This window comes from Vicugna pacos, chromosome 17 (genome assembly GCF_048564905.1).
Source record: "Vicugna pacos chromosome 17, VicPac4, whole genome shotgun sequence".
In the NCBI taxonomy this organism is placed as follows: Eukaryota; Metazoa; Chordata; class Mammalia; order Artiodactyla; family Camelidae; genus Vicugna; species Vicugna pacos.
In genome coordinates, this window is record NC_133003.1 from 24,430,526 (window position 1) to 24,454,884 (window position 24,359).

The following is a 24,359-nucleotide window of genomic DNA, read 5'->3' on the forward strand; positions in this document are numbered from 1 at the left end:
AGACCTGAGCCTGAAGGGCCATCTCTCGGGCAGGAACTGGGACCTACGGCAAGATCTGGGAGAGCAGCACCAAGTGCAGGATTGAGGACTTCACCTTCGTCAAGGTCCTGGGCAAAGGCAGCTTCGGAAAGGTAAGGGGCCCCCCACCCTCAGGGTAGCCCCCAAGAACCCAGGCCCAGGGAGCCCAGGGGTACCTGCTTCCCACCCTCCCTGGCTGCTTCTTGGTTGGGTGGGGCTGTGCGACCTGGCCTTTGGTCTGGCCCTTCCCGGCTCAGCACCCCCGCCCACCCATCAGGTGCTGCTTGCAGAGCTGAAGGGCAAAAAGGAGTTCTTCGCCATCAAGGCCCTTAAGAAGGATGTGGTTCTGATCGATGACGACGTGGAGTGCACCATGGTGGAGAAGCGGGTGCTGGCGCTCGCCGGGGAGAATCCCTTCCTCACCCATCTCTTCTGTACCTTCCAGACCAAGGTGCCTGGCCCTCCCACTGTCCTTGCCACAGCCCCTACCCCCACCTCCTCCTTCAGGGCCAAGTTTCCCACTCAGACTCACAAGGTCAGGGCCCGTCTGCCCTCTCTGATCATTTACAGCACGGCTGTGTCCCCTTCCTCAGACTCCTCAAGGCAGGGCCATTCTTCCTCCTTCACATCCCCCAGGACAGAGTTGCCCTGCTTTTTGTTGGACAACTCCTCCCTGCCCATCCCTCTGTGGCCCTCAGTGAGGGAGCCTCCCTCCAGCTTCTGTGCCTCTGCTCACCTTCCTTCCCCCACAGGACCACCTGTTCTTCGTCATGGAGTTCCTCAATGGGGGCGACCTGATGTATCACATCCAGGACAAGGGCCGCTTCGAGCTCTACCGTGCCACGTACGTGAGGCCCTGTGGGGAAAGGGCCTTCTGCTGGTCTGCCTTCCATTTCTTCCCTCCCTGGAGAAGCCAGGGCTCTCACCTGCCCTGGGTGGGAATCTAGGGGTGGTGGGTGAGCTGTGGCTGGGAACACCGCCCAGACATGCTGGGTCCTGTCCCCTCCTTGGGCCTCAGCCAGTGCAGCCTTGCAGATGGTGGTCCTGCACAATGCAGGACCCTGGTGTGTGGTCCCCAGACTAGCATACACCCCCAAACCGCGTGTGTGTATACATGTACATCTATATGGATGCGTATATACTGCTATGACAGAGAATTGCCTCATTTAGAGCTTTATCTTCATAATTTTCTTTTCCGCCTTGGCTGCTAGCCTCTACTTTCCTGATATAAGATGTTCCTTCATCAGGCCCAGGTTATCTGTGGAGTTGTTTGTAGCATTTCCTGCCCCTAGGAGTGGGGATGAGAACCCAGAGAGAAGCTGAGGCCCCTCACAGAAATCTCAGAGCTCTTTGTCTGTGTCTTTCTCTAATCTAGGTTTTATGCGGCTGAGATAGTCTGTGGACTGCAGTTTCTACACCAGAAAGGGATCATATACAGGTGCGGGGGTCTGGAGGTCGGGGGTGCTTAGGAGGAGGGGCCCCACCCCATCATCTCTGAAATGCTCTGAGTGGGGCCCGGTCCAGCTATGGCTCCATCTCTGCTTGGAATTGGTCTTCAGTTCGGTATTTGCCTAAACCACCTACTCTACCACTAGAATTCCTTGTGGCCCCTCGGCTGAGGTTGACACAGCTCTGGGGCCTGGGGTCTCCCTGCCCATATTTGATGCCTTTGGTGGGAGCACAGCACAGACCGGTATGGTGTCTCCTTCCCTTGGAGCCATTGAGCTCCCTCTGAAGCCCCATCCAAGTGCAGAGTTTCCACCAATAGGGCTTGGTTCCATAAACTCTCACCCAATAAATGACAGCCCCTTCCTGCAGTGGATTAATATATACCCATCAAAAAGCTGAGGCCGTGTTCTATGTACTGAAGTGGGGTGATGCCAGGGTATGTTGTCAGGTGGGAAACCAATCCATGGGACAATGTGTACTGAATATTAGGCTCCAGGCCTTAAAAGGTGGAGTGATGCACATCATAATGTGCCGTCCCCGCCTGGACTCACTCTAGGGAGGGCCTGGTGAGCGAGGTTAGTGGAAGATGGGCCTTGTGCTATTTTCCTTTTCTGGTACTTGTTACCACGTTCTAAGTTATCTACTCAAACAACTAACTCCATAAAAGATAGGCTCCCTGCCCTTCTGGAATCAGACAAACCTGAACCTGGGGCACTTCCACTGCTGACCAGCTGGGTGACCCTGGACAAGGGACGCCACCTCTCTGATTCTCATTTTGGGCTTCGGGAAGTAGGACAGTGTGTCCAACAGATGGCATGCGGTAGGCAGCTCATGTTTTTAGCACCTCTTTCCCCTTCTCTTCCTCATTCCCTCGTCCCCGTGGAGGAGTCCTAGGCCTACAGGACTGAAAATGGGGCATGGGGGGCTGAGGGCAGGAGTGTAATTGGCCCCTGCTGACTCCATTTCGTGTCCCCTCCCTGCAGGGACCTCAAGCTGGACAATGTGATGCTGGACCAAGATGGCCACATCAAGATCGCCGACTTTGGGATGTGCAAGGAGAACATGTTAGGGGACAAACAGGCCAGCACTTTCTGTGGCACCCCTGACTACATAGCCCCCGAGGTGAGCGGGCACCCTCCCGGCCACCAGCTCAGTCAGACACCTTATCTCAACGGGGTGGGGACAGAGATGTCTGAGCCACAGCCAGGAGGCTGAGGAGGCCTGGCCAGGGCTTGTGCTCCTGGCCCCCCTCAGCTCCGGCACCCTCTCTGCCCCAGATCCTGCAGGGCCTGAAGTACTCGTTCTCCGTGGACTGGTGGTCCTTTGGAGTCCTTCTCTACGAGATGCTAATTGGTCAGTCCCCCTTCCATGGTGATGATGAAGACGAACTCTTCGAGTCCATCCGTATGGACACACCGTATTATCCCCGCTGGATCACCAGGGAGTCCAAGGACATCCTGGAGAAGGTGCAAGGCCCCAGGCAGGGCTGGCTGGGGCAGGGGCTGGCAGACACCAGGTCATGGGAATGCCAGAAGCCTCCTGTCTGAGGGAGGGGGCCTCACTAATGCTCCAATCCTAACACACTGGGGGATCACTCTCCTGCCATGTTCTTGGGACCTCCTGTCTGGGTTCCCTGTACTGAATCAATCTGGCCCAGCAGTGACAAGCTTGGAGTCAGGAGATAGCTGGACCTGAGGCTAAACTCTGAGTCTGTCTCTTATCTACAAAGTGAGACTAGGAGAGAACCTATCTCACAGAGTTTTTGGGAAAAAACATAAACACATGATGCTCAGATCTGTGCCAGGCAAATAGTAAGTAAACACCCAACAAATGGCCACTGCTTTTACTCATGAGTCCCAGCAGCCAAGAGTCCCGGCAGCCCAGTCCATGCCTTGTTTCTCCAGTGGGAGCACAGAGGCCAGAGAGAATCCCTCAGCCCCAGAGGCCCCGGGCTGTGATGCTAGGCTGGGCCAGACCAGCCTGGGCAACCCTGGGCCTGCTTAGGGGTTTTCTGAGGCTCCGATTTCCTACAGCCCTCGGGTGCTAACTGGGGCCCCTGCTGGGTTGCAGCTGCTTGAAAGGGACACAACCAGGAGGCTGGGAGTGACAGGGAACATCAAAATCCACCCCTTCTTCAAGACCATCAACTGGACTCTGCTGGAGAAACGTGGTGTGGAGCCGCCCTTCAAGCCCAGAGTGGTATGTGATCCCGCTCGGTGGGGGCCGCCCACCTGATGTTGCCTTCCAGGGTGGCTCCTCCTCCTTGTCCTACCTCTCTCCTACATCATTTAATGTTCTTCTCCTCTCCCCTCTTCTAGCAAACCTGCTTCCCCAGCCACCCTGGCACAGTCACAGCCTGTATCCTTATATTTTCACTTTCTCTCTTCACTCAGTCATTCAGCAAAACGGGGGGACTGTGGATCCACTCACCCTTTGATACATGTTCTTTTGCACCCACTGTGCAGGAGACTATGATTTGGAAACTAGAGTTAAGACTTTCCTCCTTCCATCCATCCATCCAATCAATTTTCCCATAAACATTGAACATGCTGAGTGCCTTTTGGGTGCAGAGCACTGTTCCAAGCTGCACAGCAAAGTAGGAGGCCCAGTCTCAGAGCTGGAGGAGCCCCGGCTCCTCAGAGAGATAAGAAACTTGCACACTGATGATCATTTGTGATAAATGACAGCAGTACAAGAGATGTCACAAGGCCACACATGATCATGCCCCTGGGAAGGTCTCTTGGCAGGAGCCCCAGATACAGAGATTTGGCCGGTAGAGGGGCAGGGTTCTGAGGGAAAGTGGATATAGGCAGGGCTGGGGAGACTTGGCCAGGCATAAGGCAGATGGGAGGCATTCAAGGTAGAAGAGGGATGGTTTGCACAAAGGCCCAGAATCTAGAGAGGCCACCAAGAAGCCAGCAGGAAAGTAGATACAGGTCGGGGCCAGAATTCAGGGCACCCCAAACACCTCAGAAGCTGGACTCTGTGGCCCTTCTCTGAACACAGCTCTTCCCTCCCACTCCCTTTCTCTCCTCTGCTTCCCGTCCTCTGTCCGGACACGCTGTTCCTGCTGAGCTGCCCCCATGTTCGAGTCCTGAGGCTACAGAGCATCCCCCACCCTACTCCAGGGGTTTCAGCTTGGGTACCTCATGCACTGGGTGTGTGACTACCATGCCAGACTGGCTGTAGGAAAAATCAGTCTGCCGCTTTTGATAGAAGGAGGGATAGATTTATTTTATCAAGATTGCAGACCAGCCTGAGGTGAGCTGGCCAAGGGGGTCTCAGCACCAAGAATGGATGGGCATGTCAGGAAACAGGCCCAAGGCTGCTGTGCTCTACCAGCCTGAAAGAAGCCAGAAATCTGGATTTGTATGTTAAATTGTCCAATTTAAAAATGTTGGCTCAATGCTGTTAAAACCCACTGGTAGTCAAAATGGTCATACCTGCATCTGGGTTTGGCCTGAGGGCCACCAGCTTGAGACCTCTTTCTGTCACCCTTTCATTGTACCCTCAGAAGCAGAGAGTTGGCAAACTTCTGTGAACAGCCTGACAGTAAATATTTCAGGCTTTGCAGGCCAGATAGTCTCAAAGCAGCCATAGCTCGTATGTCAATGAGTGGGTGTGGTTGTGCACTAATAAAATTTTTAACTGTGGTCGCCGAAATTTGAATTTCATTTAGTCTTTACATGTCCTGAAATGTTACTCTTTTTGATTTTTTTTCTTGAACATTTAAAAATATAAAAGCCAGTCTCAGCTTGTGGAACCTACACAAACAGGTGACAGGTGGGCTTCCGCCCAGGGCCATAGGCTGCCCGAACCTGGTTCTGGAGGGTACTCACCTCTCCTCCTCCAGACCCAGACCCCCCAGCCCACATCCCTCAGCCCCCTGGGAAAACAGCATCTACTTTCCAAAGGAGAGACTCCCTTTTCTGTTCCCAATAAAGATAGTTCTGTTTTGGCCCAGCCCAGCAGGGATTCTGACCCCGGGGGCAGGTCCCCACAACCTCAGGAACCCTCAGAAGGTTGCCCCTTGGGTCCTGCTAATGCATCCTTGCTCTCTGCTTGCAGAAGTCCCCTGGAGACTACACCAACTTCGACCAGGAGTTCCTGAAAGAGAAGCCACACCTTTCCTACAGCGACAAGAACCTCATTGACTCCATGGACCAAACAGCATTTGCTGGCTTCTCCTTTGTGAACCCCAAATTCGAGAGGCTCCTGGAAAATTGAGGTTCCCAGACATGCCGCTCCCCCCGCCCCACCCACCCCAGCCAGGGAGCCTGGGTTAAGCCTGCCGACCCAGCCCAGGCAGAGCAGGCTGAACCCCCCACGTCATCGGCACCCATCTGCCCACCACGATACGCAACAGCGTGATGGTTGTGATTTCTGCTACGGCCCGTGCCCCTCGTCCCCCAGGGAGGCCTCGGCTCCTGTCTGGCTGGGCTTTTGTGGTACTTCCTCTGTGAATTGTGTGTGAATTTGCTTTTCCTCTGCTCTCAGAGGGAAATTGTAAATCCTGTGTTTCATTACTTGAATGTAGTTATCTATTGAAAAAATATATATTTTATATATATACTCACACACATATATATATAATAGGCTGTATATATTGCTCAGTAGAGAAAAGCATGTGGAAGACTGGTGGTATGTTGATCTTTTAAAGATATATATATATTATATATATGACGTGTCACCCCTCCCTGCACTCCTCCCCCGTCAAAAAAAAGGAGCACAAGCTGTTTGAACTACCAGGTTCTTTTATTTGTGTGTCTGAATAAACACCAGTTGGTACCAACCTGGCTGTTGGGACGTTTTGCCCCAGGAAGCTGGTGGCAGCTGTTCCCACCCCTGGTAACTGTCCTGGAAACTCACTGAGCTGTTAGTGGCAGATGCAGACCCCTGGGCTTTCATGCAAATGTGTTTGTATTTATGGGTTTCCTCTGGCTCCAGGGCCCTCGGCCTAAAGTAGAAACCTTTGGGTGGCTGAGGGAGCCCCAGATGTCTCTGTGGGGTAATAGAAGGAGATGGGACCAGCTTCAGAGAGTATGTCTCCAAAGAGTGAGGGTCCGGTGCGCAAGGGAAGGCCGCTGGGAGGCCTGGCCGGAAGACCTGCACCAAGGCGTGGAGGCGGCCCAGCCTGGGGAGGAGGACGGAAATACAGCTCAGGCATAAGGCAGATCTAGATTCAAATCGCAGAGTAGCCAGAAGATGTGGCATTTAAAGATGTCACTTAATCATTTGAAACTTCCGTTTCATCTGTAAAATGGGGATGAGGCCACATGGTACTCGGTGTAACTCTATCTCTCATCTCTTGTTTATCCCCCTCCTTGCCAGAGTCTGTGTCTGAGTTCTAGAATGTATTTCTCAGGAGCCCTTGCCTACTTGGGAAGGGGAAGGAGCAGGGTAGGAGGAGAAATGGAGAAGATGCCACCTGGCTGGGTGAGGCTGGGAGCCGAGCTCCCCGTGTGCCCTCCTGCAGCGAGGAGACTGCTGGTGTCCCCCTGAGCTCATGCAGCTCTCTGTCCCCACCTCCTCAATGTCCCATTCTCAGCTTCCTGTTTCTTTCTCTTCGCCTCTCTCTGGGCACAGGCCTCAGGCGGGCCCATCCTCCAGCCCCTCTGGTCCAGCCCTCCGCCCTGGTCCCTGGTGGTAGGTGAGGTGCCCCAGTGCCTGATTGGCTGGCTCTGGCAGCCAAGCAGCTGACTTCCAGCAAGTTCATTTTTCTGGGCTGAGGTACAAGTTTCCACAGCTGGAGAGGAGTCTGGTGAGGTGGGGTGGGGCTGGTGCTGGCCAGGGGAGGGGGCTGTGGGGATGGGGGCCGAACCCTCCCCAGAGAGAACAAGTGTCCCCCTCCCCTCTCCACTGCCACCCGCTCGGGAAATGTTTGAATCCGTGCTGTGCATGCAGCAGTGAAAATCCCAGAAGTGGGGTTTTGTCCCCTTGGGCTCACAGTCTGATGAGGTGTAGACACAGCATGGCGTGGGCTGTGCTGGGGGGCACTGGGGCTGTGGGAGCCCACAGGAGGTGCCTGGGGATCCCTGTCCCGTACCTCTGCTGCAACACACAGGCCCCAGAACCCCCTGGGCTGTCCAGTGTGAGTTTAGAAGAGAAATATGGTTGGTGTTTGAATCAGAGCCTCTCACCATCGTCCTGCAGCTCCAAAGCAGAGCCTTGCACCCAGAGCCCCAGTTTCCTCCTGTGTGGAGAGGGAATAAACAGTTTATTAGCCAGAGGCAGTGGAGGATGGTGGGAAGAACACAGTGCCTAGAACTGAGGGCCTGGAGTGTGAGTTCCACTCTGCCACCCACACATTGTCACCATGGTTTCTTCATCGGGCCTCAGTTCCCTCATCTGTAAAACGGGACCATTATTCCCTGCTGCCTTGAGTTCCCAGCTCCAGGGAGCCCCTCGGGGACTAATGCTGGGTACCCCGTGGTGCTGGGCAAACCCTGGGGGACGGGGAAGCAGCTGCCGGGGACACTGCCAAACTGCCTGGGAGGTTGTGCAGCTCCAGGCCTGTTCCCAGAGTTGGGTTGGTGCCGGGCTTGAGTGGTGGCCTCAGGAAATGCCTATCATACCTGGGCTGGGCCCAGAGCCACCCTTGCACTGGGATCTGGGGGTCTGGAAGCAGGCAAATAGCCCTCCACCAAGTAAATGTGCCAGCAGAGCAATGAGCTTGGTCCCTGCTCCCCGAGATGTGTGCCAGGCCTCACTCAGTGCCAGGCAGACTAATACAGATGCAGGAGGGCCTAGGGGGCAGGAGCAGGACACTGCTGTCAAATGGCCCTGGGTTCAAACCCTGCATGTCCCTAGTTGTGTGACCTCAGTGACAAGCTCCTGCGGCTCGTTTCCTTTACGGTAAAATGGGGATGCAGGCTGCCCTCACTTTGTTGTGTTTTGCTTTATTGCACTTTGCAGACATCGTATTATTTACAAATTGAAGGTGTGTGGCAACCCTGCATCGAGCAAGTCTATCAGCATCATCTTTCTAACAGCACTTGCTCACTTCGTGTCTCTGTGTTGCATCTTGGTAATTCTTGCAGTATTTCAAACTTTACCATCATTATTCTATTTCTTATGGTGAACTGTGATCAGTGATCTCTGATGTTGTAATTGTTCTGTGGCACCACAAACCACGCCCATATAAGGTGGCAACCTTAATCGATAAACGTGTAAGTGTTGTGACTATTCCACTGACTGGCCGTTCCCCCATCTCTCTGGCTCTCCTCTCAGCCTCCCTATTTCCTGAGACAACAATTTTGAAATTTGGCCAATTAATAACCCTTCAATGGCCGCTAAGTGAGTGAAAGGAAAAATTGTGTGTTTTAATTCAAAGCTAGAAATGATTAAGCCCAGTGGGAAAGGTGTGTCAAAAGCTGAGACAGGCGGAAAGCTAGGCCTCTTGTGCCAGTTAGCCAAGCTGTGAATGCAGAGGAAAAGTTCTTGAAGGAAATTAAATGTGCTATTCCCATGATCATACCAATGATAAGAATGGTAACAGCCGAAGGAGACTGGATTCACGCTCGTCTGAGAAGAAACCGCATCCTTACAGAAGAAAGGAGTTAGTCTCAGGAGGGATAAAGGACAACATCTGGAGACGCAGTCAGTTCTTCCCTTCAAAAAAGATCAGAATTGATTTCCAGTAAGGGGAATTACTTTTCCCAAAAGAGCGGCCTGAATCCCGCGATAAATGGGCAAATCTCGCGAGATTTGGCTCCACCTGCAGAGGATTAGTAGTGATCACCTGAGAGAGGCTGGGCTAGTGCTCGTCTGAGACGGGAAGACAAATACACTGTTTAAAAAAAAAAAAGTTTTGTTTCCAGGACTGCCAAAGGGATTCCTCTCCCCCGAACAGGGGACTTAATCTCGCGAGAAAAGATGCAAATCTCGGGAGAGTTCGGAGGCTCTATGAGAAGTTTTGTGTTTATGAAGCCGAGGGAAACTGGATCCATGCTCTTTTCAGAAGAAAAAGCATCCACAGAGGAAAGGAATTAGTCTCTGGAGTGATAAAGGACACCACTCAGAAATGGAGTCAGTTCTTACCTTGCAAAAAGATCAGAATTGATTTCCAATGATGGGAATTAATTTTCCCAGAAGAGCAGCCTGAATCCTGCGAGAAAAGGGCAACTCTCGTGAGATCTGGTCACCCAGAGAGGATTAATGGTGATCACCTGCGAGTCTTGGCTACTCTTGGCCTGAGTATGGAAGCCATACATACAGTGAAAACATTTATTCTCAGGAGTGCAAAAGGGATTCCTCTCTCCTGAACAGGGGACTTAGTCTGTACCTTTTTTTTTTTTTTTTTAGAGCTAATGCTATTGCAAACTTAACAGGCTACAGTATAGTGTAAACATAACTTTTACGTGCACCGGGAAACCAAAATTTCATGTGAAATCATGCTGTATTTCAGTGGTCTGGAACCAAACCTGCAAAATCTCCTAGACGTGCCTTAACCATGCTGCTGCTTGTGGACTAGGATGATTTCTGTAAGCACACCCCGCCGGCTCAGGACACAGTAGACGTTTAGTAAACAGCAGCCACTGTGACTGCATGTCCTCAATGGGATGAAAATGTTCAGGGTAGTGGGCCTGTCAACTGTACATTGAACTGTATTGCAGGAGGGCACCTTGGCAGTTTCAGTTAAAACCTAAAATGCACCCACCCCATGGCCCAGCAATCCCCCTTCCCAGGCGGAGCTACCCAGAGGACCCTCCCCTACAGGCCCCAGAAGGCTGGCCGAGGATATCCACCACCGCACGGATTAATTGAGAAAAACTGGAAGCAAGAACATCCAGCAGTTGCAGAGGTGATTAATTTTCCTGTTGTAGAAAGTGGTCCAGGGCCAAGAGATCAAGAAGAGCAGGTTAGAGACCCAAAGTTCAGAGTGGTTTCACCCTGTGCTTCCATGTGTCAGCTTTTGAGGGCACCCAAAGGTCTGGGAGCACAGGGCAGGGCTGCTGAGATGAAGGATGAATGAGTGAATGAATGAATGAATGGGCTGCCCAGACCACAATCCCTTTAAGGCAGTGACTGGCAGTCCGTGTGCTAAGCATACTGATAAGGTTCACTATGCCAAGTTCTACCAGCAAGTCTCAGCCCTGACGCTGCATTGGAACCCAATGCCCATGCTGCTTAGGTCTATTTCTAAGATCTCTGGAGGAGGCCTCACATCAGTACTGTTAAAGCTCGCCACAGTACAACATGCGTGCACCAGGATTGAAAGCCAGATGGTTGAGGTCCAGAAAACTGCATTTTGCCCAGTCTTGGTGGAGCAGGGAGATGCTGCTCTGAGCGGCTCACACCCTGGAAGGCGAAGCAGCCAGTATCGCCCAGCTCATGGAAGGCCCCACCGTGGGCTCGCGGGAACCCTGCCGGAGCGCGGACCACAGGCGGAAGGAGCCCGCGGCCCGGGTGATTACAGCGCCCTCTGGTGGGCACCGGGTGCAGACCCAGGGAGGACCACTTTGTGCTAGGTATGGTGCTGGGTTCTTAACCAACCTACCCCCTGTCATTAGTCCCTGGGGAAATATTCCCGCAAGATGCCTGAAGACTACTTTGCAGAGACTCAGAGATGTGGAGGTTACACATCTATACGGCTCCCTTGTCATTAGAGAGTCTCTGGGCTGCCCCAAATTTCAACCCCTTTCCCTAGCATCATCACACTACTAGAGTCACATTTCCCCAATTTATTCCTTATTAAGGTGTGAATGACTGATATGAACTGGGAGGTCTCCGTTTACCACAGGTGTTAATAGTAGGAGGGGGTGTGCCACATTTATTTGCCAGAGTGGGAGGGGCTTTGGGCTCCAGCACATCCTCCCCACTACTGCCCTTGGCTTCATTCCAGCAGGTTGGGGTTTGCACCACTGCAGCCCACTGTGCACCTGCCTCCTCTTTGGGCCCCTCCAAACTTATGGGGCCTCCAGCTCGTTCCTGCACTCTGACTGTGCCCAGCAGGTTACCTCAGACTGCCCTCTGTGAGCTTAGAGGCTGGAGAGCTGGTTTGGGGGGCTGGGGCACTCCCTGGGTCTCTCATATGATTGAATGCAACCCTCACCAACTGTAGCCTCCGTGATTTGTGTTTGAAACTTTTAACACCAGTCCCCAAATCAGGCTTCTTAGAGGGGCCTTAGAAGACCCCTCTGCTGTGAAACACATACTCTGAAGGCCCTGACACTTGCTGCTCAGCCCACATGAAGCACTGTACAAAGCCCAAGGCCTCTTGGGGAAGCTGTTTTTCTTTTTTCTTCTTCCAAGAGGGACATTTAGCCTTCTATTGATTTCACCTGGGCTGAGAGGCGCATGCACTGCGGGAGGGGCAGCAGTGTCGGGCTGTTTCCAAATTCGTACATTCCTTGGTAGATCAGGTGCCTGCTGTGCCAGGAGCCTGGTGGGCATCACTTGGAACTGTCACTCAACAGGCATGATCACTGTGTGTGGCTCAACGGATCATGACAGTGACCCTCTGGGTCCACACTGTGCTTGATGCCACCCCTGTGGTGTGGACTGCTGTTAATTCTCATGACAACCCTGTGAGGAAAAGAAATGCTAGTTAGTCTCCCTGTTTTACCAGTCAGGGAGCTGAGGCTCTGAGAGGTTAAGGAAGGTGCCCAGCGGCTCTGGGCTGGAGGTTCCCCTGTGATGCTCCTCCAGAGATGAGCACCTTCTACAGTTCCCCAGGCTTGTTCAGGCGCTCTCAGGGAGAGAGCAAACGGGCCCCAGGAAGAGGTACGCTGAGCCTGGTGGAAGGCATGGATGGCAGAGGGCAGCTTGGATGAGGTGCAGGTAGGCCAACTTGGAGCTGGAAGGGCCTTTGGGGATCTCTGTGAATTCACAGGGAAAAACAGGCTATTGAGGGGGAGAGGCTGGGACAGGTCGCACAGGGAGACCCTCAGAGGACGCAGCGAGGTCCACCCTCCGCATCCTCTCTGCCATAAGGCACAAGCCTGGCTCCCTCTCCTCTCGGCCCACTACAGGCTCACGGTGGGTGATCATTAAACGCTGATGAATGAGCACAGGTGAGTGACAGACAGGATACGTCCACTGAGAGCTTACTGAGCTCCCAGCACCCCCAGTGCTTACTCCTGCCCCTTGCTACCTGCCTGCCTCCCCTCGCTCTGGCAATGGTAAGGAGTAGGTAAAAACAGGGGTGGCTGCCAATCCCACCTTGTGGCTTTAGCAGTAGCAGGTGACTAAACTCAAGGAACTCAGAAGTCCATGTCCTCCAGCTGGTGGGTGGCATTGGCCCACTGCCCCAGCTGAGGGTTGGGACCTGGTTCCAGAGCAAGACAGCTTGTTAGAAACCCGCCATTAGTAGTATCAGCTAGACCTCTCTGAGCCACTTCCTGGGTTTTAAATCAGGAGTTCAGAAACAATTAAGCCAATTAGACCCACTTTGCATCAATAATAAATCAAAATTAACTCACTTCACAGAAGGCGTGCACTCCATGAAAAGTGGATCTTGTTAGCTTTTTTTTTAACATTTTTTATTGATTTGTAATCATTTTACAATGTGTCAAATTCCAGTGTAGAGCACAATTTTTCAGTTATACGTGAACATATATATATTCATTGTCACATTTTTTTCTCTGTGAGCTACCATAAAATCTCGTATATATTTCCCTGTGCTATACAGTAGAATCTTGTTTATCTATTCTACATTTTGAAATCCCAGTCTATCCCTTTCCAGCCCCAGATCTTGTTATCTTAATTGTTCTTGTGTGCCCTGTTTGGAAACAAGGTATGTTAAAAAAAAGATTGTCTTTAAACCCTGGCTCAGGTTTGCAATAGCTGGGTATCACAAGTGCATAGTGCACCCACACTCAGACTCACCCCAGCTTAGGTCAGGAGATGGCAGCACTGATGACAAACTGTGGGATGCAGGCTTGGAGTTGGATGTGGGGCTAAACCTGCCCGCCGCATCCCAGGCTGTCACTCCATCTCTTTGAGCCTAGTGTCCTCACCTGCAGCTTGTGCATAATTGTACCCTCTTTACAGGATGGTTATGAGGCTAAGGCTCACAGTAAGTACTCATGAAATCGACGATTGTTCTCATTCTTAACTCTCTGAACACCTTACCTGTCTTCACGCACGTTTGCCGCATCACTGTGCTGTAAGTACAAGGCATGGCGGGGCCCAGGCTAGTGCCCGGAATCTTGTAGAAAGAGGACACAGTTTTCCTGGGTGGGAGTGGAGTGGATTCCAGACCCAGCAGCAGGGTGTGTCCTGCCCTCCCTCGCCATGGGCTTGGGGCCACCAGCCAGAGCCACAGCAGGAAAGTTAAGTGTAGAAGGCTGATATGAATGGCAGGTGGGCCTTGTATGGTTTTAGATTATAGAAAAGAATATTTGAATGTCAGATGCCTCAGTTCTTGGCACAAACTAAAAACAAATGATATGAAAGGCAATAATTCCCACTGTCACAAAGTTTCACTGGAAGTTGCCACAACAGCAGACAGAGCGACAGATGCCTGGAGTGGGGCCCCTCCTATGCTCCCTCTTGTTTGCTCTTCTGGCCACACTGAAATCTCTCCCTCGACCCCCAGAACCTTCCCCAGCATGTTCCAGAGGCAGAGCTGGAGGACCCTCTGGGGGCTCCCCAAATGTATCCCCTACTGGTAGCATCTGGGGCACAGACACGTGGGTTGTAATGATGTTTCTTGGGCAGCTACTAAGGTTACATACTGCATTGGAGGCTTTTCTGGTACATCTGTGGTGGTGACTCTGAAGTGAAGGCTAGACTCGTCAGTTCACTTTGTGGGCATTTAGCAAGCTCTGCGTGCCTGGAGCTCTGCAGGATGGTGGGGAACTGTGCAAACAGGGAACAGACTTGCGGTCTCCTGGAGGAGGCAGATCGGTCAGCAGACAGTTACAGCACAGGGGATGGGGAGGCCTGTCCTGCGGGTGGTCGGGCGGCCTGCCCCCCGCCCCGCGCCTGGTACAGGAAGGTGGGGGTGGGGGGGGAGGCCTGATTCAGTCCTGAGGGAGGCTCTGTAGAAAGTGAGCTCTCAGGGTAGGGGAGCCCGCTGGAGGTGAGGCAATGGGCTTGATGGAGTGGCTTAACCCCCTCCAGGGGTGGTAAGAAGCGGGCGTGCGGCCTGCAGGTGGGGATGATATGAGCCTGGCAGGCGGCCGCGGCGCTGATGGGGCGCGTGGCCGCGTGGCCGCGCGGCGGGGAGGGGGCTGAGCGTCCCGGGCGGAGGCGCCGAGGAGCAGCTGCCGCGGAGCCCCCGAGGTTCCGCTGAGGCCGCCAGCACCAGCTCGGTAGGCTTCTCCGGGGCTTTGGGAAGGTTAGGGGAGACGCAACGCGAGCAAGGGTGGTGGGACTGTCACGTTTTCCCAGCGGAAGCAAAAAACAAGCTTCAAGGGGTAAAGTTATTTCTTAAACTCTCCCGCGTTCCTTTTGCATCAGCGATGGGAAGTCAGACCCCGTGGAGTTGCTCAGGGAAGGAGGGGCACTGGCATCGCGGGAAATGTAGGGGATTTATCTGACAAGTCATCTTACTAAGAACACTCTTAAAGAACAGTGTAGAGAATGATCCTGCCCCAGACTAAGAAATGAAGCATTAGAGATAAAAGTGCTGCCCCTTGTGCCTCCCTCCCCGACACCCCCTCCTTTCCTCTGCATCCTTCCAGAGGGAACCAGCACCTGCTTTTAGTGTGTGGACCATTTCTGTGCCGTAGGCATCCCTGAACATTGTCTAGAGAATTGTTTTGCACGTTTTTAAACTTCTTTATAAACAGTGTTGATGCAGAGGATTCTTCTGCTGCCCGATTCCCTCCTCCCAACCCCGCCCCACATGCTTTTGAAACTGACCTTTACTAACCCTGTAGCTCAAGTGTATTTTCTTTCTTTTTGTGAGGGCTTTCAGATGTAATTCATATTACCATACAATTCACCCATTTAAAGTGTACAATTGAATTGTTTTCAGTATGTGCATAGAGTCATATAATCATTACCACAGTCAATTTTAGAACAGTTTTATCACCCCAAAAGGAAACCCCATATCCTTTAGCCATCAGCATCCCACTTCTCCCAGACCTGTAGCTCTTAGCAGCCACTAATCTACTTTCTGACTGCATAGATTTGCCTACTCAGGACACATCATATAAATAGACTCATTTGATATGTAGTCTTTTGTGACTGGTTACACCATTCCTTTTTATGGGCATATGATATTCCATCACATAAATTTACCGCACTTTATTTATCCAAATAATTGATGCAGAATCCTGCTTTCATCCTGCGAAGATGGAGTAAAAGGGACTATTTACTTTCCTACCTGAAAAAAAAATTTTTTTAAGATAAAATTAATGAAACAACAGTTCTGCAGATGCTGGACATGAGGCAACAAAGGGCAATGCTCTCTGAGAGAGGGGAACATGGAGGTGAGCCCTGTGATTGCCCAGCTTCACTGCCTGGAGACAGCCTCCAGGCTGAGGCTCTGGGAGGGGAACCCAGGTGGTGCCCAAAGGGCTCCTCAAGTTGAGAAGACAAAGCTGGGAGTTCAGTGAAACCAAGGTGGCCGGAATTCACAGTGCAGCCTATTGGAGATGAGAGAGAAAAGCCCAGAGATCTGCAGAGAATCCTTCTGGAGTACTCAGCGAAGTACTCTTTCGTGCATATGTGTAAGGAAACACACCAAGGCAGGGGAAAGGATCATCTGAGTGGATGAAATGGAGAAATTCTCAGAACTCACACAAGCTTGGGAACAATGCCTGTTCCCAGCAGCCAGACTGGAAAACCTCATGATCAGCCCCTCAGAGTCACTATGTAGAGTACCCAGAGGGTACCACACCCTAGGAAAAAAAAAAAAAAGAATACTCATGGAAATATAAAAAGTATCCAGCACCCAATCAGGTAAAATCCAGTGTGTGGTATCCGATCAAATATTATCAGGCATGAAAAGAAACAGGAGAAACATCAACCAATTGAAACTTACCCAGAACCAACACAAACATTAGAATTTGTAGACAAGGACATTAAAACAGTTATTATAACTGTATTACATATGTTCAAAAAATTAAGTAGAGGATGAACAGGTGAAGCACAGAGGATTTTAGGGCAGTGAGTAAAACTGTTCTGTATGATACTGTAATGGTGGATGCATGCCATTACACATTGTCCAAACCCATTGAATGTATGACACCAAGAGTGAACCCTAATGTAAATATGGACTGTGGGCAATAATGTGTCAATATAGGGTCACCAATTGTGACAAATGTGCCACTCTGGTGGGGGATGTCAGTAGTGGCAGAGGCTATGCATGTGTGGAGCAGGGAGTATATGGGAAGTCTACCTTCCACTCAATTTTGCTGTGAACATAAAACTTTTTTTTTAAGGCCTATTTTTTAAAAAAAAAAAAGCAGAGATACGGAAGATACAGAAAAACACCCCAGTCACACAATGATGTCTGAGATTAAAAAAATATGCTGACTGGAATTCATAGCAGATTAGACAATAAAGATAAACAGATGAGTAAACTTGAAGAGACGGCAATAGAAAGTATCCAAAATGAAACCCAGGGGGGAAAAAAAGAATTTAAAAAATTACCACCACAGGTGATTCATGGTATAATTTCAAGGAATCTAATATATATATAAGTGGAATCTCTGAGGGAGGAGGGGGTGATGGTACAGGAAAAAATATTGGAAGAAATGATGGCAGGGAATTTTCTGGATTTGAAGAAAACTATAAATCCATGGCTCTGAGAAGCTCAGTGAACTTAAAGCACAGTAGACACAGGGAAAATTACGCCAAAGCACATCATAATTAAACTGCTCAAATCCAATGATAAAGAGAAAGTCTTAAAAGTATGCAAAGGAAAAACGCATGTTATAGGCAGAGAAACAAAAAAAATAAGGATGACAACAAATTTCTCTTTGGAAATAATGCAAGTGAGGAGACAATGGGGCAAGTCTTTAAAATAATGAAAGACACACATACAGAATTCTATGGCCAGCAATGGTGTCAGGAGTTTTTCAGACATCCAAACCTAAAGTAATTCATCTCCAGCACTTATAGAAAATATTAGAAGACTCCATCAATCAATCAGAAGGAAAGTTATTCCAGCTGGAACACAAAGGAACAATGACAAGCAGAAATACTACCATTACAGGCAGCCTAGTAGAGTAATGAAGTTTAGGGGAACTGTTATCTGGAATTGCAAAGGCCGGCCAGTTAGTTTCAGAGATCACATGATTTAACATTTCTTTATAAAAACATCATTACTGCTCTTAGGGGTGGACACAAGGCAGGAAAACTGTTTTTGCAGATGATGAAGGGCAGGTACTTAGCCACGCATCTGTATGTGCACCTTCCTTGACCACCGCGATGAAGTTTCTCAGATTCATTAATACTCTTTTGCTACTCGTTTGTCTTTCAAAGATGAACCAGAAAATTACCCAGGCTTACAGATTTCACAATCTAGAACAAATTGCCGTAAGAGAAGGTAACAAATACAACTCCCTTATGAAAGGAAGAAATACAGAAGAGGGCAGGCAGGGATTTCTCCCACCCAAAGAGCTAAGGAAAGCCATTTCCTAGGTCACCCTCCAAAGCATGAGATTTTAGAAATACTTAGTTAAGAAAGGTTGCCTCTTATGTGTCATTTGTTGGCAACTTCTGATTAAAACATTAAACTTACGGTTAAAATAGAAAATTTCTCCTCCTGCTTCATCCTCTTGCCTTCTGTTACTCTAGTAGGTTTTAAACTGGAGAGGGGAGGGGGTGAGGAGGGGAAGAGAGAACAGATAATGAATGGAGAGCCCGCAAAGTGGAGGAAGATTGTTTGCACCACCAGAATGTCTCAGTTATCTCCAGAGGTGGCTGGTAAGAGGGTAAGTGGCCTTGGAAATTATGACTGCAATTTGGGCTGGCAGATTTCTCAGATGTGCAGGGGATGTGAATAGAGACATGATCTTTTAGTTTGGGAGGTTTGGAACCTGTGGAAAATTCTGATTCATTTTATACTTCAAGTATTCTGAGTTTATTTCCCTTTGTTTTCTCTTGATTTAATGAACCCTCTTTTGAGAATGTCAGCCTGTCTTGTCTTTGCTCAGGAAAGCCACAGAAAGGTGATGATTTGGACCTGGGGCTTGATGTGTGTGGAAATCTCCCATTCTGTTCATTAGCCAGGTTTGGGGAATCACTGGCCTGGAGCACAGGAATTAGGGCTGGTCCATCTTTGGGTTCCTCTTTGCACAGGACCGGGTCAGTGGAAAGCATTCAGTAAAATGTTGGTTGGAGACGTAAAAAGAAATTCCTCTTCCTACAAAGGTAAAATTGGAAGTCTTTTCAGGCATCGTTGAGATCTAAATCAGTGAAGTCAGCATTCAAGGCTGCATCCTTCCACCCTCTCCATGTGCCCTCTAGTCACACTAGACGTGGACTGTCACCCGAGTAGCCTGCACTGTCCTCCTGGGAGGCCCTCACCACTGCCCCCCCCAGCTCACTTGCAGTCAAAGCCCAATCTGCCCCCGATGCCTGGCTTAGGCATCATCTCCTCCCGGAAGTCTTCTCTGATTCCCACCTTTCCCCAAGCTTTTTCTTCCTCCTCTTCAGTCAGCATTTTCTTCTTCTTGCCAAACTGCCTTATTTTCCTTGGTGTTAAGGGTTCAATCACCCACCCGGACTGGGGAGGGTTGGGAGGCAGAAGAGGAAGTGGGAGAGACCACGGAGGAAGCGACAAAGTGGGGCGCCAGGGCCTGGAAGCCAGGGGGAGCGGGTGTGGGGTGAGGCTGAAGCTGGGCAGGAGGAGGCCGTTGGGGCCAGAGACTGGGCTTCATCCAGGTGGAGTCATGGGGGAGAGGATGTGCTTGTGTCAAGTTCTAGAAGGTTCCCTTCGAGAGAGGGGTGGAGGTCGGGCGACATCTGGAAGCCACTGACTGTTGCTCCGTGCAGGGAGAGGTGGAGGTCTGGGCCGGGATGAGGGCAGAAGCTGGCATATTTGGGATCATTTAGGAAGCTAAACCAATGGGGCCTGGACGTACTGGGGCAGAGTCTGTCCAGGCCCATGAGAGTGAGTAATTGCCCCAAAGCTCTCTCTGCGCCCCAGCTTGCATCTTGCAATGTCAGTGTGGTGTGACTACTGGGAGGCATTGCTGCAGCCAGGGTCTCTGGTCCATAAGTTAACCCCTCCCTGGCTCTACAGGTAGGGGTGCAGGCTCCTCTCCCACCTGGGCCACTGCTTCCCACAGTGATGTGACTTGGGGCTCTGTGAGGTGATGAAGAGACAGCCTAGTTGCTGAGGTCTGTGTCCCTGGGATCAGCTCAGATGAAATTCCTGGTGGTTCTAAACTTCAGTCCCACCCACCACCCCCAGCCTGGTGGACCCGGGCTTAAGCAGGTGCAGAGCCTCTGGCTTGTCTCCAAATACCTCTTGTAGAACGTCTCATCCAGTTCTGAATTGTGAGGTGGTTTCCCCAATCATTTTTCCCCCCAGACTGTTCAGCCTTGTGGAGTAGAGATGGAAACTTCCTGAATTTAAGGTGCAGCATGTGGATAGGAAGTTTTTGGTAAAACTCTGGTCAGCTGCCCCCTCCCCCATGAAGATATGTGAAAAACATATTTATTGCATGTTCAGCTCTGAAGTCACTGATGGCAACATAAAAATGCACCATGCACAATTTATTAGTATAATTTATGTACTAATTATGTACTAATAAATTTATCCTTGTTACTTCAATGAGGACTGAGGCAGAAAGAGACTTTTTTTTTCCCCAGAAAAGCATTTACTTATGTTGGAAACTGCTGCTCTTTTTTGCAACAGTTGAGTGAGTCCTGGATGAAGGATGGGGCCTCTGGGCTTCCTCGCCCTGGGCCCAGGTGTGTGTTGGGGGTGATCAGTGACCTGTCGATGAATTTCTTCCTTTTTAAAGAACATTCCTTCTTCCCCTATTTATTTATCCCAAATATTTTCCTTTTTCTCTTAAACATCAAGTTCTAATGTCCAGATGAGTGTGCCCTTGGGAGATGATGGGTGAACCGTGAACTTGGCAGATTTGGAGGATGCTATGCTCTGAATTGTGTTGTTCCCAAAGTCATAGGTTGAAGCCCTAACCCCCAGTGGGATTGTATTTAGAGATGGAGGTATTTAAGGTTAAATGATGGCATAAGGGTGCAGCTCTGACCAACAGGATTAGCATCCTCTTACTTAGAAACACCAGAGTGCTCTGTCTCCACTGGCACACTGAGGAAAGGCCACATGAAGACCACGTCTACAAGCCAGAATGCAGGCCCTCGCCAGAAACTGAATTGGTCGGCACCTTGATCTTGGACTTGTAGCCTTCAGAACAGGGAGAACTGAGTGTCTTGTTTAAGCCGCCCAGCCTGAGGTATTTTTTTTTTTAATGGCAGCCCGAGCTTAGACTCAGGTGTCAGCAGCTCTTGGGGCCCTCCTTACTGACATTGTCCCTCCCTGTTCCCAGGGAGCTGGGGACAGGACACCTCCTGTCTCAGGCTCAGGTTGTACGGCCAGTAGCAGAACCCCTGACCCCGTGAGCCCTTACCTGCCTTGCCAGCTGGACCAAAGCCTCACTCTGCCGAGGCTGTGCCTGACCTAGAGGGAGGCAGCACCAGCCCGGCACAGCTGCAGACCCTGCGCCTCCATCCAGGACTAGACTCGAAGGAGACACGTCCCTCCTCTTGCCCTTAGGGCCACATCTGCATGACCTCCTTTCTCTGGAGGACAGTGGGGACATGAAACCTGGCTTGGGGGTCCCACTAAGCCACCATATGTGGGGGAAGGAGCCTTGTCGTTCACCCTTTTATTGCCTCATCCTTTGCTACTTTTTGCATTTACGCATTTTCCCAGATTCATATTTGAAATCCACACGTCTGTAACACCTAGATCCCCGAGGATCAGTGATTTCTGGAATCCTGTCCAGGGCACTTGCCATTCAGTGTCCCCTTTTTCTCCTGTTACCTTCCCCCTTCCCAGAGAGGGACTGAAGGGCACAGGGGAGCCCCAGGCAGGGCCTTGTCTTGGGGGGGAGGGCTGGAACCTGCCTTTGAAATGCTATAATTATTAATACCCTCTAACCCCCTGGGGATGCAGGTGTTGGCTTTCTTTGTGGCAGAACCTGGATCCCCCTCTACGCACACGATGGGCAAAGGGGGGGGTCTTTGGTGGGATGAGGGCACAGTTGTGACCCCAGCTCTGCAGCAAGAGGACCCCAGCCCCCTGGAATCATAAGGGTCCTCACGGGGTTCAGGGGGAAGGAGTGCTTGACCTCCTGGCTGCAGTGAGGCACCCCACACTCTGCCGCCGTGTCCTCATCACAGAAAGGACAAGACGGGAAGACAGGAACTGGTGCAATCTGAGTGAGGTCTGTGGTCATCTGAGATGCTGTGCAAATGCACATGTCCTGGTCTTGGTAATGCACAAGGGTGCATGTAAGTCGCCATCCTTGAGGGAAGCTGGGTGAGAGCTTTTTTTTTTGCAGCTTCTTCTGAGTCTACAATTATTTCAAATGAGAAAGACTTTTTAAAATGGCAGACCCCTGGAATGGGAGAAAATATTTACAAATCATAAATCTGATAGGGATGTGTCTCTGGAATATATAAAGAGCTCTTAAAATTTGCCTTAGTCAGTTTGGACTACTGTAATCAATTACCGTACACTGGGTGGTTTAGACCAACAATCGTTCATTTCTCACAGTTCAGGAAAGTCCGAGATCAAGGTGCCCTCAGATTTGGTGTCTGGTAAAAGCCTTCTTCCTTGTTTGCAGATGGCTTTTTAGTGATACCCTCACGTAACCTTCCTTTGTGCACACAGGAGAGACAGATTTCTTTCTCTTTGAAAAGGGCATTAATTACATCATAAGAGCCCTACCCTCATGACCTCATCTAACCCTAATTGTTTTCCAGAAGCCCCACCTCCAAATTCCAGCACACTGGGGACTAGAATTTCAACATATGGATGCTTCCTAAGCATCGCAGCCACACAGCCCAGTGCCAAATGCCACTCACTCACCCTGCCAGGCACCCTTGCTGTGACTTGTTGAAATCACAACTGTCCTCTGAGCCCTTGATTCCCAGCATCATGCTGCCCTTCTTTCATACAGCAGCCTTATGAGGTGCCGCCGTTATTCCCACTTAACAGATGAGAAAACTGAGGCTTGGGGAGATGGTACAGAGCTGAGAGCGGTGGAAGTGGGATCAGAACCCAGACCTGTTAGGCCAGAGCATTTTGGCCTGTGGAGCTTTGTGCGGCACCTCCTGCCCCTTTGTCAGGCTCAGCCTCACTTGAATGGCGGGAGGACTGAGAAGTCCCCAGGGCACCCTCATCCCCAGAGCCCACACACATGCATGGCTGTGGTGTGGTGTGAAGACACATGGTCTCTGGCCTCCCCTCCTACCAGCTGGGCTGGGGGGCCCTTCACTGGTACCAGAAATTTGTCCTGAGGATGTTGGGGGGCCCTGCTGACTTGCCTCCTTGGCCCTTTTTAGGCCATGCTGACCTCCCACTCTGACACCTAAGCCATGAGTCCTGGCCAGGGCTTTCTGGCTGAGAGTTTGGGCCAAAGAGACTTGGGCACTGTCCTGGCTTCTCATACCCCAGGCCAAGGGCTGAGGGGGAAATGGTTCCTCTGACTCCCAAGAGGGCCCAGGTGCCTGGGCTTCCTGCATGATCGTTACCAACCACATCTTTTACTAAGTCTTCTTAGTGAAAGAGAGGAAGCAGGGTTCCAGGGGCTCATCATGGCCCCTGGATCCCTAAATGTCCCAGTTTCCTCTGTCCTTGATGTCCCAGGACTGGGTCTGAGGCCTTGGGAATATTGTCACTCCCTCCGTATCCTGCCCAACCTGGCCTTTGTCTTCTCCTTCACAAGATGTGTGGGCTTTTGAGAGGCTGGGCAGGCTGGGCTGAGGTCAGCCACTCTCCTGTCCCTCTGTGTGGATGAGCCAGGGCTGCCCAGGTCCCTGAGGCCACGGCTGATGCAGTCAGGCCTAGCAGGCCTACCCCAGCCTCTCTGCAGACCTGGACCTGTGCCCATGGCTCAGGTGTCCTTGTACCACCATTTGCTTCTAGAAACCTCTCTGCATTGGCCTGTAGGCCCCTAGGACCACAGGTGGCTTCGTTGACAGTTGTGTAGAATCCGAGCTCCAAGCTGCTTCCTGTACACTCCCCATGGCCACTGTCCTGCAGGACCCAAGGCCCTTCTCCAGGGGACTGCGGTGCAGTAGGGTGCAGAGGCTGGAGTCTGAGAGACCCAGGTTCCAATCCTAGCTCTGCGTTTTACTCACTGTGTTGGGGTAACTGGTGTCTCCTCTGAGCCTCAGTTCTCCCTCATTTATGAGGATAATCCTGTTGGGAGGGCTAAATAGACGTGTTCACATAAAGCACTGGCTTGCAGGTGTTCAGCAGTGTCACCTTCACCTCCCTCTCCTCACCGTCCCTGGCTGGCTCCTCAGTCCTCAGACAAGCGCCCGCCTCACTCCCAGGCTCAGCTCCACATAGAGGCTCAGTTCTAGGCATCACAGTACCAGTGATGGCCACCAGGTGGCGCCCACCCCAGCTCCCCATCCCCAGGCTGCTGCTTGCAGAACTTCAGGGATTTTTTTTACTTTCCTTTTAGTTTACTGTTTTTATTTTGTTTTGGTTTTTGTATGTATGTATTTTTATTGAAGTACAGCTTACAATGTTGTATCAATTTCTGGTGCACAGCATAATGCTTCAGTCATACATGAATATACATATATGCATTTTCATATTTTCACCATAGTTTACTACAAGATATTGAATATAGTTCCCTGTGCTACACAGTATGAACTTCTTATTTATCTATTTTATATATAGTAGTTAGTATCTGCAAATCTCAGAACTCCCAATTTATCCCTTCTCACCCCCTTACCCTCTGGTAACCATAAGTTTGTTTTCTTTGAGTGTTTCT

The 24,359-nt window shown here is 50.8% G+C and overlaps 1 protein-coding gene and 1 long non-coding RNA gene across 3 annotated transcripts in view; one reads left to right on the plus strand and one right to left on the minus strand.

The window, feature by feature from the left end:
• PRKCD (protein kinase C delta) overlaps positions 1 to 6,043 on the plus strand; it is a 28,673-nt gene extending 22,630 nt beyond the window's left edge. For both annotated transcript variants that reach the window (XM_072941496.1, XM_072941495.1), the window contains 8 exons: positions 34 to 131; positions 296 to 469; positions 771 to 862; positions 1,394 to 1,456; positions 2,451 to 2,589; positions 2,745 to 2,933; positions 3,538 to 3,666; positions 5,536 to 6,043. In XM_072941496.1, coding sequence (XP_072797597.1) covers positions 34 to 131; positions 296 to 469; positions 771 to 862; positions 1,394 to 1,456; positions 2,451 to 2,589; positions 2,745 to 2,933; positions 3,538 to 3,666; positions 5,536 to 5,694 — 1,043 coding nt within the window. In that variant the 3' untranslated portion in view covers positions 5,695 to 6,043. The remainder of the gene's footprint in view (positions 1 to 33; positions 132 to 295; positions 470 to 770; positions 863 to 1,393; positions 1,457 to 2,450; positions 2,590 to 2,744; positions 2,934 to 3,537; positions 3,667 to 5,535) is intronic.
• A 1,286-nt stretch (positions 6,044 to 7,329) lies between these two features.
• Positions 7,330 to 9,298, minus strand: LOC140686771 (uncharacterized). The gene is made up of 3 exons (XR_012060668.1): positions 9,209 to 9,298; positions 8,945 to 9,078; positions 7,330 to 7,660 (listed from the first exon to the last, which is right to left on the minus strand). It is a non-coding gene; the product is annotated as an uncharacterized lncRNA (long non-coding RNA).
• Positions 9,299 to 24,359: the final 15,061 nt, after the last annotated feature.